Source organism: Pimephales promelas, chromosome 4 (genome assembly GCF_988280905.1).
Source record: "Pimephales promelas chromosome 4, fPimPro1.hap1.1, whole genome shotgun sequence".
In the NCBI taxonomy this organism is placed as follows: domain Eukaryota; kingdom Metazoa; phylum Chordata; class Actinopteri; order Cypriniformes; family Leuciscidae; genus Pimephales; species Pimephales promelas.
This window is the reverse complement of record NC_142772.1, coordinates 26,231,803-26,249,746: the sequence shown is the minus strand read 5'-3', so window position 1 is coordinate 26,249,746 and position 17,944 is coordinate 26,231,803. Positions and strand designations below refer to the sequence as shown.

At 37.1% G+C, this 17,944-nt stretch overlaps 3 protein-coding genes across 3 annotated transcripts; 1 reads left to right on the top strand and 2 right to left on the bottom strand.

Annotated features, from left to right (window-relative positions):
- Positions 1-136: 136 nt before the first annotated feature.
- bcl7a (BAF chromatin remodeling complex subunit BCL7A) lies at positions 137-6,070 on the top strand. Its single transcript, XM_039687097.2, has 6 exons — positions 137-362; positions 1,368-1,449; positions 2,616-2,715; positions 4,471-4,644; positions 4,735-4,832; positions 4,952-6,070. Exons 1-6 carry the CDS (start codon positions 271-273, stop codon positions 5,015-5,017), a joined length of 612 nt encoding a protein of 203 aa, XP_039543031.2. The 5' UTR covers positions 137-270; the 3' UTR covers positions 5,018-6,070.
- Positions 5,414-12,945, bottom strand: alkbh2 (alkB homolog 2, alpha-ketoglutarate dependent dioxygenase). The gene is made up of 4 exons (XM_039687096.2): positions 12,717-12,945; positions 12,161-12,409; positions 6,967-7,165; positions 5,414-6,847 (listed from the first exon to the last, which is right to left on the bottom strand). The coding sequence occupies exons 1-4, from the start codon at positions 12,760-12,762 to the stop codon at positions 6,520-6,522; spliced, it is 822 nt and encodes a 273-aa protein (XP_039543030.2). The 5' UTR covers positions 12,763-12,945; the 3' UTR covers positions 5,414-6,519.
- A 168-nt stretch (positions 12,946-13,113) lies between these two features.
- LOC148981712 (uncharacterized) lies at positions 13,114-16,308 on the bottom strand. Its single transcript, XM_089130178.1, has 6 exons — positions 16,159-16,308; positions 14,554-14,692; positions 14,430-14,468; positions 14,206-14,238; positions 14,029-14,070; positions 13,114-13,954 (listed from the first exon to the last, which is right to left on the bottom strand). Exons 2-6 carry the CDS (start codon positions 14,642-14,644, stop codon positions 13,830-13,832), a joined length of 330 nt encoding a protein of 109 aa, XP_088986304.1. The 5' UTR covers positions 14,645-14,692; positions 16,159-16,308; the 3' UTR covers positions 13,114-13,829.
- Positions 16,309-17,944: the final 1,636 nt, after the last annotated feature.

Below are 17,944 nucleotides of genomic sequence, written 5' to 3'. Positions count from 1 at the left end.
TCCTCAGATACATGTGTAAAACGTGTGTGGATGTCTTAGCCATCGTTTCGATTTGATCGACGAATTCAGCAATCTATTGAAATATCGTTTTCTTTTCTCTGTTCGCTAACAAAGGAGCGAAACGCATACCCGCATTGACCGTGTCTCTCATGGTTCGAGGGCATTTGGCTTCAGCGCAGGCGCACAAACCCCGCCTCTCTCCTGTGCTGTGTGCATTCGCATTGTGTCTAAACAGGCAGCGAGCAAAAAGATATTTTACCAACAGCAGTAATGTCGGGCAGGTCGGTTCGAGCGGAGACGCGGAGCAGGGCGAAAGATGACATCAAGCGGGTTATGGCTGCAATTGAAAAAGTGCGGAAATGGTAAGAGAGAGCGTCTACCCGTTAACGAACAGTACAGACAGCTTGTGGGGGAGGAGAGACAACGAGAAACAATGAAATGAAAGGAAAGAGAGCGTTTCTACCACTCCAATTTCAGTCAGATGTGCTGTTTCTTCGCGCGCCTGGGGTTTTTGTCGGCGTTTGAGAAATTAGTTAGGAAAAATGTTCATAGCTTTTTTCTTCCATTAAATGTTTATGTGGGTTGAACCTAGAAGCCATTTCGTTACAGTCACATGAAGGCTTTGCTGTTTGAGCCTGTAATGCCGGCTGAATAGTAACTGAACGGGCTGACATGAACTAGTCGAACGTCCGTACCAAACAAAAAGTGCCGATGAATGGGCTTTTTACTCTAAGTTAGTTCATCTCATCTGAGAGAGAGAGAGAGAGAGAGAGAGAGCGACTCGCGCTTCTGAGAGACGGAGCGTGAGAAGAGTTTTATCCGCGCGCGGGGGTTTAAACTCAGCGCGGAGCTTTAATACACTCACCAAAAACTTCTGAAGGTTGTGGTTAAACTTCAGTCCAACTTCAAATAATCCCCCCAGCAAAATGGTTATGAGGTTAACAATAACCACAACAATAGTATCTTTCCTAAACGTTATTAAGAAATATAATTATTATAGAATTAAATAATGAAAATCGTAGTTTTGTAATGACATTTAGTTATTGAAATGATCCTAATCTGTGAGCTTGTAAAAAGTGATATTAAAAAGTGAAAAGTGATTTTAAAGTAAATATTATAAATTGTTTAATTAGTGTTGTTTTACCCTGTCCACCACGTACAGAGTTAACCTCGTGTATATTTACAGTAAAAATAGTTTATTATGTGGATGTCAGTTGCATTGCATATTCTGGAAATAGGCTACGTTTTAATATCTCTGCAGAGATTTCTTATGGCTATAAATGATTAAATGGTACATCTTCTGTTAAACTCATTTGCTTGCAGTCTCATTTGTCTGTGATATCTAACAAAAACATGCACATCCCCAGGGAGAAGAAATGGGTGACTGTTGGTGACACGTCACTACGAATCTACAAGTGGGTACCAGTGACAGAGCCCAAGTCAGATGATGTAAGTGACATTTCATCACCATAATGCTCTGCTATTGCATTTCTAGTCAATACCAATAACCGTTATTGTAATTTTTTTTGCCAATTTAACTGATTAATCTTTTTCAATTTGTTTTTCATATGAATAATTTATTTTATTTTTTAAATTAGAAAAGGTAAATTCATAGTGAGATTGAGGCCACTAGTGCCAAAAATGTGTTTTTGATAGGTCGACCAATATGTTTTTTTTCACGCCGATGCCGATATACTGATCTTTTGAAATCCGGGTCGGCCGACGGCTGATTAATACTGCCGATTTATTTTGGCCGATATTTGCTTGGTTTTTAACCTCTATTTGAAAGATAAAATGTAAAAGAAATGATAATTACTTAACATAGAAAACTTTCTCAACATAAACATTTTATCCTCTCAAAAAATGTCCTGAAACATGTATTTTTGGTTTGTTTTGTTTGTTGACGGACAAAGACAAATGGACAACCTAATTATCACAAAAAAGGAGAAAAAAATACTTTAAATGATTTAATTTTTTATATATAAGATTTATTTTATTTTATTTAACTTATTTAACTAACAATAACGTATTTCACTAGTAAATTGCTGTTGAAGGACAAAAACAACCACCAGATGGGAAAATTATATTTTACAAAAACTTTAAACGCACCACAACGCACCGTCCGTCTGTTGTTCTTCAGACAACGGCATCCCGCTGTTGGACCTTTTAGTCTACAGTGAAATACAGTCACGTTTTACAGCTTGGCCAGCATTTTAACCATGTTTAATCCAGCTACTAACTAACGGTCAGTGTTGTGCCTGAACGTGTTCAATAAACGATAGTTCATATTTAGGTCTGCTGCTCACTTGGCTGGAAAATGACTCTAGCGGCAGCGTACGTCAAACACGTGTTTCACGACAACACTGGGCTGCCCACAGATATGCCTGCCTAATAATCGGCTTGATATACTTGGATATTGGCCGATGCCGATTATGTAAAAAAAAATGCCAAAAATCGGCCAATTAATCGGTCTACCTCTAGTTTTTGTTGCTTGTGGCCCAGATCGTTACATGATTTAGTTGTCGAATCAAACAATTATTTTTGCAACATGTTTCAATATTATTTACATGGCTTAGTTGCAAATGTGTGTTTTTATTTATTTATTTGTCACACAGAAGAACAAAAACAAGAAGAAAGGCAAAGATGACAACAAGTATGGCTCTGAGGTCACGACCCCTGAGAACAGTTCCTCTCCTGGAATGATGGATATGCATGGTAATGGTGCAGACATGACAGTAATCAGACCCTAATCACATCTCAAAGTAATGCTCATACAGCCTTTTCAAGTGCAGTTACTTGGCAATTATTACAAAGTTTTTTTTTTGTTATTTTTACACCAAATTGAGATTTGTGATTATTTGGACTTCTAAGAATGTATTAAATACTTAAGTATGCCAAAAATTACCTGTAATATCACACCAATTATCCATTTTAAAAGAATAATTATTGGCTTTTAATGGCTTTGAATGGTCTGTTTTCCTTCTTAAAAGGGATAGTTCACTTTGAAATAGATTTTTGATATGTTTTAGCTTACCTCAAGGGCATCCAAGATGTAGGTGTCTTTGTTTCCACAGTATTTTCAATTTTGACATTTTTCAGTCAAACCGTTGTTGTCTATCAGTCATACACTGGAGGCTAAGGGGGTCCACCAAAAAGCATGCACAGAGAATCATGTACATGATTTAAAGGGTAACTAAACCCCTGGTCAGAGCCTTAATCTACCCACTGGCAATATTTGAAAAATGCTGGAAAAGTGGGCAGAGCCCAGCGGAGGGGGGCGTGCACCTGAGACGCATCTCTTTGTATGGAACTTGCCTATGTCACCTACAACCGCTGTGTCACGTACCACCGCAAACATCCAATAGGAAAATTCAACTGCAGTAGCCACCGTTCAACCTGAAGAGGGCAGCACCAAGACGTTTTTACACCATATATTGTAGAAATAGAACACTTTATAAACAAATGCCAAAAAAGTTACTCGAGTCAATGACTGGTATTAATAAAGATCCATTCTTACAGATCATTAACTAAAAAAAAGTTGGTTAAGTGTTTAGTTACTCTTTAATGACTCGTAAATGTAAGTACACATTGATGGCCTAAGACACGAAACGAGCGGTTTTTGTGAGAAAACGAACAGTATTTATATCGTTTTTACCTCTTGTAATCATAGCCATGACAAAATGATCTGACTGCACGGGCGCTTCGGTCTGCGCATGCGCTGGAAGTGATCGCTGGCGCGCCTACGTCACTCTTTGTTTATACAGAGATTTCGGAAGTTTTACCTTTCACTAAACATATTTAGATATATGGGAAACTGCAATGGAAGACGATTTTGGTATATCTAAATATGTTTAGTAAAAGGTAAAACTTCTGAAATCTCAGTGTAAATATTGAGTGACGTCACACGCAAGCGACCACTTCCGGCGCCACATTGAACTGATTGAGTTCGGTTCAGTTGGACATTGCACAACTGATTCAGATCACTTGGACGTCACTGCGATTACACGAGGTAAAAACGATATAAATACTGTTCGTTTTCTCACCAAAAAAAAAAAACGCTCGTTTTGTGTCTTAGGCCATCAATGTGTACTTACATGTACGAGTCATTAAATCATGTTTAATTTTGACTTCTCTGTCCCTGCTTTTTGGTGGACCCCCTTAGCCTCAAGTGTATGACTGACAGACAACAACGGTTTGAAAAATGTCAAAATTGAAAATACTGTGGAAACAAAGACACCTACATCTTGGATGCCCTTGAGGTAAGCTAAAACATATCAAAAATTAATTTCAAAGTGAACTATCCCTTTAACCAATAGAGGGTGTTGTTGATGAAACACTCCAATTGAATTGATGTCATTTGCTATTCTATAACCACGCATTAACGTGTCATATACTGTTTGAAAGCTGTCAAGAATTTAATCAAATCTTTTGTCACACCTTTTTAATTGTGTTTCTATTTTTCACCTACAGATGATAACAGTAACCAGAGCTCCATTGCAGACTCCTCCCCACTGAAGCAGGAGAACAGCACCAACACTAGTCCTGCACCTGAACCCATGGCAGCTTCTCAGAGTGACAGCAATGACATGAAAAGTGACCTATATCCTTCCAAACAGCCTTCTTCTGGTCAGGATCATAAGAATGGTTAGTCACTGCAATTAGCCCTCTAGAAGCTCACTATCCTCTCTTCTCTGTCCTTCAATTATTATTTTAATTTCACTTTTTTTTTTCCAGAACAAAACCACTGCTCATCAGAGTCTAGGACAGCCAAAAGGGACAGCAAGTCACAAGGAGATTCGGAGCACTTTTTAGACTCTTCCAAATCAGCCCAGGTACATGCTAACCGTGTCACTTGCATGAAGTTTAAAAAAGTAAAAGTAATAATTTAAGTAGATGTAGCAACAGTTTTCAGTCAGAGATCAGTTAACTGACTCAGTGGTTTCTTTTGAAGGAATTGGAAGATGGGGCTCCCTCAAGCAAAAAAGGAAAACTCGACTCTTCCTCTGAAGAAAGTTAACTATTTTCTACCAGCTGTTATGCATTTGTGATCCCAGTCTCTTATCCCAAAACACATCACAACATTTTAGTTCTACACTTATCCCTACTGCCATCTATTCACAAGAACCCTGTCTTTTGCGGTCAGTTTTAGTGTAAAGGGCATGTCTGGATCGTCTTTGTATGAGTTAAGGCAATGAATCAAGCTGTGAGATAGTGTACTGATCCTAAAACAATTCATGCTGCCCTGCAATCACCACGTGCTGTTTCTTTTGCCAAGATCAGAACCGTCAATTGAAATGGCACTGGAACTGCCATAGTTTTTCTAAATTGGCATTATCAACTGCCGATTGTGAATTTTTTTTTTATTTTTTTATTTGCATCACCTTTTCTTGTTCACTCAGGAAGGTCAACACTGTTTGTTTTTTTGTTTTTTAATCACGGTGAAAGTAATTGATTTCTGCTGCTGTAGTTTAGAGAGATTTCACCATAAGTAGCTAAATATAAAAAAAATACTACAAATGGTACTAGTCACGAGTTCTTCAAATACTCCTGTGAAGACCATAGCTTGTAGCGTAGGCCTTGCTTGGTTGAGTGCATTTGTATTACTGAGAAGAGGATTTTTTTTTTCCTCATCTTGTTTTTGACTACACATTTTGGTTCTCATTTGTTTTTTGTTTTTGTTTTTCAAATATCTACAGTAGGTAAGTCGAAAATGTTAATTTTCACTAATGCTCAACTCAAACCAAGCTTTGAAATGCTGGTTGCCATTTCAACAGCACTACAACCTTCCAACGTACATACAGTAAGGAGCTACAATAATTGCATCATTTTGATACGTCAAATTGACAAATGACTGATTCTTTTCTCTATTCAAATGTACTGACTGCATGTGTCGTCGTCCAAGGAAAAAGGTGACATTGATTAGATTGTACCACAGGCAAGTTATGGGTAGACAGCTGTGCGAATACCTCATACTCAGTCCAGCAGTGCTGGAATGTAAACACTAAGTATGACTTTCTCGAACTTACTCTGTTACGTATGCTTGAAAAATAAAATGTATATATTTATACGATTACGTTTTTGCTACCCTTATGTTTTTGCCACAGTATTTCGCCAAACTGCCTTCTGTAGGTCAATCTTTGAAACTTTTAGCAAAATGTATTCATTGGGACCATATTGTTTTTTTTTTTTCTTTCCCAGTCTATAATAGAAATGTCTTGTACATAAGTATGGTTGTCTATCCTATTTATTCCACATGTAGTTTAATGGTTTTCTAAAAAACAAAAACAAATAAAAGAAAATATTTCCTTTGAATGCTCATTCATTTTGTTGCCAAATATCAAGCCAGAATATGCTCTGAATAGTAAAGATGTGCTTGAAGCTTGATTTCCTTAGATACATTTTTACTGCCCATGATCTGGTGTAAAGACTAATAAATCATAACATGAAGACTAACAGAAAGTTGTGGTAGAACAACTAACATGGCCCACAGCAATACCTGGTAAGATGCTAAGAGAACAATCAGTCCATTTTAATGCTAGTTTTCTGTCTGTTTTTCACTATGCGTCTGAAAGTGAGGTTGATGCGTGGTGTTTTGACCTTTTTTCTGACTGGAAGACTGTGATACCAGTATGTGTTTGTGGGATAGTTCATGAGCAAAAGACTCCCGTGAGCCAGCTCGAGCTTTACAGGCTCAATCTGACGTTTGCTAGAACCCCCTCGTGCATCCTTATGTCGGAAAATGAAGTCTCGGACAGCCCCTAGCGATACAGAGGCAATAGGACAGGCAGGATCCAGTTCCCGTTCATCATCCCGATGCTCTCCCATGTGATCGTGACCATCTTTATACCTGATGTAAACCATAAACATGCTTTCCTCATTTTGAAAGAACATGACTTCTATGTGAAGTAATGCAGCACTTCAGGCTCATAGGTCTGTCTATGTGTCAACGGCAGTGAGTTGAATTACCTGTTTATCAAAACAAAGTTGAATGTATGGCCTGTTGCCTTGGTAACAGCATCTCGAATGTGTTCCAAAGTGGGAGTCCACGGTTTAGCCAGGAGCTGGACTCCAGAGAAAGAGTACATAAGTCCCTCATCCCCGTATGTGGCTTGCTTCCTTGGAACTTGGTATGACTTTCCATAAACTTGTACTTTAGCTTTGTCACCTTTGTCACATGAGAAAATGGAAACAGGATGGAGTACTATATAGCCGTAATCTGGCACACTGCATTTGGTACAAATATAAAAAATAAAGTTACATTATCTAAATAACATATCCTGTATGATTCTTGTATCTGTAACGCCAATATAAACTGTTTTCAAGTTTGGGCTCAGAAAGATTTTTTTTTTAAACAAATACTTTTATTCAGTAAGAATGCATTAAAGTGATTAAATTGTTACAAAACATAAAATATGTTCTTTTAAACTTTCTATTCATCAAAGAATCTTAAAAAAAAAAAACACCACAAGCAACACTGTTTTTAACGTTGATAATAATAAGGATTATTTCTTGGGCATCAAATCATCATATTAGAATGGTTTCTGAAAAATCCTGTGACTGATGACTGGAGTAATGATGATGAAAATTCAGCTTTGCCATCACAGCAAATTACATTTTAAAATATATTAAATTAACACAATAGTTATTTTAAATTGTAATTTTTTTAACAAATAAATGCAGTCTTGGTAAGCATAAGAGACTTCGGTAACACTTTCTATGAAGCCTATAATGAATTATAGCACAATTTATACTTATAAGTATTACTATTATATACATATAATTATAAAGATTCATTAAAGGGGTGGTTGATTGTGATTTCTTTTTTTTCCATTTTAAATAGTGTGTAATGTTGCTGTTGTCTTTTCAAAATGGAAGTTTAATGCCTACAAAAACGACTCGAATGGGACTACAACGAGACATTTCCCGGGTTTAATACGTAACTAACCCATCAACCCTCCCTCCGGAATATGAAAAAAGGGGACATGCCATATTTCTACGGCTTTGTCGAAGAGGAAGAGTTATAGTGGAGAGCTGTTGTCATGCCGTCGAAACAAAGTGTGTTATTTTCACCCAGCTGTCAGGTCTTCTGTGTTTGGGCTTCCTATGGATGCTGTAGTTCATCAACAATGCCTAAAATTCTAAAATTTATGTTTGATTATGTTCCTGAAAATTACAATTGTAATTTAGCCCTCTGTGCTGCGCATTTTACAAAAGAGAGCCTCCGGAATCTCCACGAATTCAATGCCGGATTCAACAAGAAAGTGTAACTAAAACATGAAGCAGATCCAACTATAAAACCAGAGGCCGCAGTTGTTGGGCCACAACATGTAAGAAAGACTTAACAATTTTAAATGTATTTGGATGTATAATAATTTCAGACGTAATGTTTTAGTTTTATCAAGTACGTAAACAAATGCCAAAAAAATGCCAGCGCTGGCTTTAGTAGCCACTTAGTTATGCTATTTCGTGTGTCTATGACAAACGTGTACAAACATTTAGGACCTGAATTTGTAATTATGTTCAAATTTTGTAAATGTATTTTCCATGTATACTTTATGTAGGGTCCTGGGTAATAGTAATAAAGAAGCAGACATCGAGGTAGCGTTTATCTGGCAATCAGTACAAAAGCATGAGCCGGCAGACTCTTCCTCGGCTATCTACCACAATATTAATTTAACTGACCTACTACTGCTCCCTAGGGGACATATAGCTATTTTGTGTGTATAAGACAATAAAGTTCAAAAAAGTATATGTAATCACAAGAGCAAACTTCAGCTGCTGTTATCAATGTACAGTATGGTTTGTATACAGGTTTTATGTACTGTTTATCTACATACGCATCACTGTAACAGATATTTTAACACATTGCCACATGCACACCTAAAGAAAATGATACACCGAGTAAACTAAGTTTTGTGAATAGATAAACGGTTGTTCATTATATCTATAAAACAGTAACTTTAAAAAAAAAAAACAGTAGTTATTCAGTTATATTAAGTTAAACTCTCTTCATCGCTGCTTTCTGGGTCTGATTCTGGCTCAAACTGATACAGCAGTATTGACACCATTATTTCCATTTGACCGGAGCACATGCAACTAACGGACTGCGGCCCGGGTGGTCGTGGAGGCAAAAACTCCCATGAACTCCCTTTGTCGCCGGTTCTGTTCATAATTTTTATGGACAGAATTTCTAGGCGCAGCCAGGGGCCGGAGGGTGTCAGATTTGGGGACCACACGATTTCGTCTCTGCTCTTTGCGGACGATGTTGTCGTGTTGGGCCCTTCACACCAGGACCTTCAGCATGCACGGGGACGGTTTGCAGCCGAGTGTGAAGCGGCTGGGATGAGAATCAGCACCTCCAAATCCGAGCCCATGGTTCTCAGCCGGAAAAGGGTCCCTTGCTCACTTCAGGTTAGTGGAGAAATCCTTCCTCAAGTGGAGGAGTTTAAGTATCTTGGGGTTTTGTTCACGAGTGAGGGAAGGATGGAACGGAAGACAGACGGATCGGTGCAGCTTCAGCAGTAATGTGGTCGATGTACCGGTCTGTTGTGGTGAAGAAGGAGCTGAGCCGTAAGGCAAAGCTCTCGATTTACCGGTCAATCTACGTTCCTACTCTCACCTACGGTCATGACTCATGAGCTTTGGGTCATGACTAAAAAGACAAGATCCCGGATACAGGCGGCCGAAATTAGCTTTCTCCACAGGGTGGCTGGGCGATCCCTTGATAGGGTGAGAAGCTTGGTCACTAGGGAGGAGCTCAGAGTAGAGCCGCTGCTCCTCCACATTGAGAGGGGTCAGCTGAGGTGGCTCGGGCATCTGATACGTCCCACTGGGCGGAGGCCCCGGGGAAGACCTAGGACACGCAGGAAAGACTATGTCTCCCGGCTGGCCTGGGAACGCCTCGGTGTCCCCCCAGAAGAGCTGGAGGAAGTGTCTAGGGAGTGGGAAGTCTGGGCATCTCTGCTTAGACTGCTGCCCCCACGACCCGGCCCCGAATAAGCGGAAGAAGATGGATGGATGGACGGACATGCAACTAACCAATCTGAGCCCATTGCCTGTTTCTGATGGAGTGGTTTCATAGAATCAGGAAGTCAACCGGTCGTTCAAATGAGGAGAAAGCGGCTTACAATAAAGGTGAAATTCATGAAAAATAAGGCTTTAAAAAAATAAAAAGTAAAAAACATGAAGACATGTTATATTATATTATAATATATTATATATCGGCTGATATATATATATATATATTTATTTTAGAAAGGCGCAACAAAACATTAACAGATTTCCCTAACATTAGTTATTTGTAGTTATTTAAGAGTTTTAGCTAAAATAATATGATAATGCATTTTAAAAAGAAACTTGATTCTTTTATTGTCACAACAGAACAGACTGACGATAGTGGCATTAGCTAGCTTTATGGTTAGCTAGTCTATGCTGAGCCATAATTTAGCAATGGATTACGTCATACTGCAAATCGTAAAACATACATTTTCAATATAACAGGCCAAGGAGAGATGATCCGTCTCTTTGCTATAACTGTCACGCGCTATTAAAGAAATACTTCAGTCACATTGTCAAAAGTGAAAAGGACAGTCAGTCAACTACACTGTAACAACGTAACGTAAATATTACTAGCTAATTCCACTTCACTCTCGGCTTATTTAACAGCAGCAAAACTGGACATGATAGTCACAAATTTTGTCATGCTTATTTGAGTTAAGAGGACTGATGGGGCTGTTCTTTTAATTGTTATTTAAGCAATGTACCGGTATGTATCGTGACCAACTCAACTAGTGTTGCCAACAGGAACGGTGTAGACTGCCCTCTGGTGGACAAACTATACAACTCCAACACTCATGAGTCATGACATGGTTCAAGCGTGTTTCGTCCGTTTTCATTTTATTTTTGAAATATTCATTTATCGGCCTATATATAACTGCCGATATCGATAGTTTGGAAAATGCCTAATATTGGCCTGCCGATATATCGGTCTGGCTCTAATTATAGCCTATAAATGCAATCATGAAAAGAAAAAAAAGCATTAAACTACCCCTTTAAGACATACTGCATTATAAGTACAGTTACAGTTACATTTATATTATTTCTTACAATTATAAGTCATGCATTTGCTTTTTCAATGTGCATACTCATAATCCATTATACACTGATTTAGAAGTATTAATTAGTCAGTCATATGATTCCATGAATGTATTTATAAAGATGCAGCCTGCATTGCTATCAAGTTATTATATTATAGTTAAAACATTTTTAATAATTCAGATTTATTTCTGTCAAATAAGTGAATATATACTTAATGTTATTAATAACCATGTTGTGTTCTTATAAATAATTATTGTGAGTGAAAATACAGTTACTGACCTCTATAAATACATCATTGATGTCTTTAAGTAAAGTGAAAACAGGCAAACATGGATCTTTTTTATGTTACATACTAGCAAAACACTGCATGTTACAAAGTGCCTTGTATTTAGCACTTCAGGTTAGATTTATATTAGTAGGGTTTTCTTATTGAGAGTTCACGAGAGCGCCTCATTTCATAAAGTGATGTTAATTGTGTGTGTCCATTTAAAAGTAAGTTTCTATGTTTATCAATCTTATTTCATTATTGTTTATGGGTTATCAGAAAAATCCTGTTTGTTAGGTTAAATAGGCCTAATTTAAATTTGTCTAACCATTGAAATATCTTTATTATTGATTAACAATTTTTGTATGGATGTTAAATATTGATATATTGTTTATTTATTTGTCTTATATAACCACACACACATAAGTACTCAACGAAATCTATGTGCATCTTATTGCATCCTGACCAGACGTACCACAGTGATTAATTTAACCCGAGCCACATCGGTTAATTCATAACACTGCAACTATATATTTTTTTAAGTATAGTTTCAAACTGCTAAGCAACCATGCATATGGCTGAGGAGATTTTAACAAATCAAAATTAACATTTATTACCATAAATTCGTTTTAATAATAATAATTATATAGAATAGTAATATTTATAAGTATGTATAAATGGGGCTATACTAATTCATTTTAAGCATGGACTAGAAAGTGGTACGGAGACGTCTTTCAGAAACTTTTTTTTTAAGTGTAGTTAGTGTAGGCCTAAATGATACAAAAGCACATTCAATACCTGTGAAATACATCACCTCCTCTTCTAGCTGCTTTAAAAGGTGATCAGCCTCCTCTTTTTCAAATAGAAAACTGTAGTCACAATCCAATCCCTCGGCCTCAAACTTCTGCCAAGGAATGGGCTGAGAAAACTCCTCTTCCACCTCACACTCATCTTTGCATTTCTTGATCGGTTCCCCTGATTTCCATTCATCTGCCTCATCAACTGATCTTTTTCTGTGCCGAGTAACAAACTTATCCATTCCAACACCTGCAGAACAAAACAGAAATTACTTTTCAGACTTTCTGGTTTTGTTTTTCAAAGTCACTTTAATTTGTCAACAGTTAGTTATTTTTTTATATAGGGTGTCCACATCAAAGAAAACTATAGCCTATACTATATGTCATGCACATTTTGACAGTAAAAGTGGTTGACACTGTAAAGCATAAAGAGTACTCTCGGGTTTAATCAATGTTTTGGTGGTACACGTGAGAAATTGCAACTAGCCCGTGTCTTTCGTTATGCACGTGCATTATCTAACTGTAACTTTAGGAGAGGATTCAGTCGGGTGTCTTACCTGGATTGCTTTTATGTTTTAATAAACCATCCACACTGCAGTGCATGGATTAATGCTCAAATTATGTCCCAAACCGGAAGTGTACGTTACGTCATTACCGATAACACGTCATATACACAGTATCACAGGAATTATTCGTTATTAATAATATATTGTATACCCTCCAGCTCGCTTTTTCTGGTCATCTGTGTTTGGAGATGTAAATTGGCGTAATGCTTGGAGAACAATGGATAAATTCTACATTAATAATAAAGTAAAAGAAGTCTCTTTTAAAATAATGCATAGAATATATCCAGTAAAGCATGTACTGGAACGTTTTAAATTAGATATTGATTACTTATTAATATTCATTGATTAAGGTGAAAAGGAAACAATTTTTCATTTATTTTTCCATTGCATACATACCAAAATATTTTTGGCTTGATGTGGAGCGTTTAATTAAGAAAAAAATGTCCATTGACTTACAGCTGAGTGGATTTGACATTATGATACACTTCAATGATCATGGGATTGAGAAAAATAAGGCATGTTTTATACAATTGTTAATACTGATGGGGAAGTTTCATATTCATAAAATGAAATGGTCTGACTCCAAACCTAATTTTTCTTGCTTTAAAAATGATTTTAAGCTTTATTGTTTACTTTTGTAACTGCACAAGTAAAAAGGCAATTAGAGCTTATAGCATTGTAAGCAGATATGATATACGTATAATGTAGCACCCCTTTTTGTTTGTAATACTGTATATTTTTTTATCCTCTGGCACTGTTCTTTTTTTATTTTATTTACTTTGTTTTTTGTTTCACTTTGAAAGATTATGTCTCATTGTATTGTTCTGTTCATGGCATTAATAAAAAATAATAATAATGATAAAAAAATAATTAAAAAAATCGTTAGTTATTAAATTAAAAGCAAATGATCATGACTCAGCGCTGTGGACAAGGTTTACAAAGAGGTCAATTTCAAAAGTGCAATATTTTATTGACTGTTTTGAAGAAGACACTGGCATTTTTGACAAATAAAATATTTGGTCAAATATACTGGAGTATAGCCTATACAATTGACTTCGTCCCACAATGAAGAATGAAGAATACCGCAGTCATGTTCCCTTCAGACTACTCCACATTTTCATAATCATTATCAGTGCTGTTTGCATATGTCTCCTCTGCTTCTGCTGCACTGTTCACATAAATTGCAACCTTATTTTCAGGCCTGTTGATATAAGCTGATGAAAACCGCCCTGCAAAGCGGGAAAAAAACTGTTTAATTTATTGTGAATATTTCCATAATTTAGTTTATTTATTTATTACTCACTTTTCCCTTTGGAGGTATTTTTTCTGAACTCTTGATCATTCTCTGCAACAGAATAATATAATATTTGTATTGATAAATATATAAATATAATGTCTCTGATAAGAAAAAAAATAGTCATGCCTTTACTAACAGTTTATATGAGAATTTGTTAAAACAACAAATACACATCAAACCCACCATAGATGGTTTGATTTTTGCTGGCATCTTGAACTATCATGACAATGAGAGAAAGACAATGTTTGAAACAGGATGTCACCATCTTTTAAAACTTGAAACTTGATTTGATTCATAAGACCATGTGTTACTGAAAATGGTCACATGTAGCATATGTGCGTGGAATACAGTATTTAATAACAATACTGTAATAATAAGTGTGAAAAATACTGTAAAAATAAGTTTACCCTGCTGGCTGTTCACATAATATGGTTGATCTGATATTTCTGAAAGAAAGAGATTATGTTACATTACTAAGCATGCAAACAGTTTATAATTAAAATGTATTCAGAATTTATGTGATATACTTACCATTATGTTTTCGCACAATGCAACACACTGTGACCACAAGAAGAAAAATAATAATTGTTGCTCCTCCTGCTATGAAGGGCCAATATAACATCACTGTGTCCTTTGAGCTTTCTGATTCACCTTGTTCAAATCCTTCTGCCTTTCAGACCGAAGTTCGAACATTTGTAACATATACAACAAAAAACAGACAATATATCAGTATATAGTATTTAAAAAGTATGATTTTAAGAATTAGTGTCAGGACACAATCAAATCAATATATACAAAATATGGTATGTTTTTGACAGCATTATTTTAGTGAATAAATCATAGTTTGTAAAAAAAAATGCAAATGAATGCAAAGTTGTGATAAGGTAGCCAGTATTTATTTATTTTTTACTCACATGTGTGAATTCGTGTCCTCATGATGTTTATTAATGCTATAGTTAAAGTCTTAAGACAGTTCACAGTGGAACAAAGCCACATTATAGAAGAGGATGGAGTACTTTCCAGTTTCGTAAAATTTGGAAGTCTTCTTATCGTCCTAGCCCTTTACTTCACCTTTCAGAATGTGTTCTAAAATTAGATACTGTTGCATTGGTGCAACATCTCTCCCGTGCAGCCTGGCCTGGAGATCGCAGTTTCAAAGAAACGAGCGAGCATCTCTGCTCAAACCTATGAAACCACAGCAACAAACACATTCATCTATACAGCAGTTTCCTGTACATCACAGGTGGTCTTTGCACAATGATGATCTTTGCTGAGCTTTCTGATGTTTTACATTGTTGGCAAACTTTAAATTCTTATGTGCTGCTAAAAATATAATGTCTTTTTTTAATAATTATTATATGTTTATAGTAATGTGTGTTAACACACTCATATTCTTGCTTGAATGATTCTACAATAACATCTCCTGCAAGGACTGGTTAAATACCATAAACATGACCAAAGATAAACCTTACCATTTAGAGGTGAAAAATGCAGAGTAAAAAGCCCTAAAGTCCAACACAGAAAGAAAGGATGTTTTTCCCCCATCAGGTAAACATCAATTCACTCTGATGTTTGCATCGAAGAGGTGAGGACAAGTGGGGGACAAGAGGACATTTTGGACAAGTGTTTTCCATAATTTCCTGATCGCTCTACCTCCGGCCGCCAGTGGCCTCAAGACAATATGCTCATGGTGTGTACATGTATATAGCCTTAATTAATCTTCACTATTACACAAAACCACTTTTGTATTAAGATTAAGATTAAGATTTTTGAATTTGAACTCAAGCTTTTAAAAATACGCACAAGCTATGCTTTTTACGTGGCTGAAATGTATTATTATTATTATTCACATTACTTTATACTAGGTATTTTGCTTTTAATATTAATTTTATTCAGGAGTAAATACTTTTAAATGAGAAAAAAAATACTGAGAGAGAATAATCTACTCAGAATCTATTCTTCATATTTATTTAGATTTTGAATATAATTAAGTATATTAACTGTTTTAAATTATATCCAATATAAGTTAAGAGGACTGATGGTGATGGCAACTTGGCTGTGGAGGTAGGCCTACATTAGAAACAATTTGTGTCTGTCAGTTGTGAACGGTGGAATATTAAGAATGGCATTACTGACCTCTAGTGGCCTCGTAGATGAAGATATTAAAGGGCCTTTAAAGTTGTTGTTGCAGGCCCAGTGCAGAAAGCCTTGTCTAGAAAGTCCCTGTGAAAACAGGAAAAAATTGAGGAAACCGAATCTCCAGCAACTGTGTGGGCGCCAACACACAGCTCCTCACCCCAAATCTTCGGTTCACTTTCACAATAAAAGTCCCAATCTCACAGACACAAACAATGCTCTATTCCAACATATGATTTCTCTATTAGAGGGTAACTAAACCCTAAAACAATTTTTTTTAAGTTAGTGATCTGTAAGGCTGGGCATTTATTAATGCTGTTCATTGATTGAAGTAATTGTTTTGACATTTGGTTATAAAGTGTTTTAATTCTACAATAAATGGTGTAAAAACGTCTGAGTGCTGCCCTCTTCAGGTTGAATAGTGGCTACTGCAGTTTTTCCTATTGGAAGTTGTGGTGCCCTGTGATGTAAGCAGGCACCAGGTAACCACACCCTTGCCAGAGAGACCCATCTCAGGTGTTGGACATACACACATACACGTGAATAGCTCAAAATGCATATAGATTAACATGCCACTTGACTTGAAAGTGGCGTGTATGTTTACGCAAAAGTCATGATGCGATTGCTCTCCACCTGCTGCTGTGACGGTTCACACTGCCGTCCACATTTGGACGGTGCCGTTCACATTTGCCGGGATCTGTGAGTGCGTTCACACACACAATCCGTAAAGATCCCGGAAAGGCACATGACGTCAGGATGAGACGTGTAATGTACACGCCGAAAATATGTACATGCGCATACCGTTCCACAAAGCTGGTGAACGATCTCAGCTGCAGCGCAGATAGTGAGGGGCTCCTGGTCTCTGCTTCGTTCCAGTTTGCAGACATTTGTTCGTCCTTTTTTTGTTGATGACGAACACAAACTTTCTTCTTAGAGCAACAGAGTCGCGCGATTGTCATCACTATGACAGACCCCTTACGGCATTGGCCCTGGCTTTTGTTCACACAGCGCGCGTTCAAGGACTGATTCCGGCAACCCAGGGTCCTTCACTGACCAATCAGTGTCCATTAGCCGAATGCTAGCAGGTTATGGGCAACAACAACTCAACCTGTAAGAAATCGAAAGGACACAGAGTACTCGTTCATTCAACTTTTGACCTATAACCCATGTTGAACTTGCAAAACCTATAATCAAATCTGAGATTTCTCAACGGCAATCGGTGAAAGAGACAAATTTAGCAATCCAGCTCCATAGACTCCCATTCATTTTGCACTCGGGCGATCGGAGCGAGTGGAATTACAACCAAAATTTGGTACAATAGGACTTAATAGAGAGTGGCCAGGCTTTCCGTAGACGGGCTTTGGTACAACGTCTGGGTTTGTGATGTATTCTTTGGTTTTCTCCAGGCCCATGTTTTACCGGTCCAATCAGTGAACAGAGGGAGTGGTTGAGAACGATGACGTTGATGTTGTGCGCTAGTTTGAGTCGTCATACATCACAACGTTAGTGATTGCTTGTGGCAGATCTAGAGTGGCTCTGGGCAGATCCAATAGTTTTAAACTTTAACAGAGTAGGCTACCCGCCTACTGTGTACAAATGAAATGTTCGAGGGTCTGGTGGGACCAGGCTAGCACAATGTAGCATTTTCAATGAAATTCATTGGTTAGTGTGTGAGTGTTGAACTGCATCTGAAATATTAACTGTTGCAAATTGGTGGATTCTTTGTGTCTGGAGGAGTTGAATGTTAATAAAATACTTTTTAATTATTGATTATGTCAATTTTAGA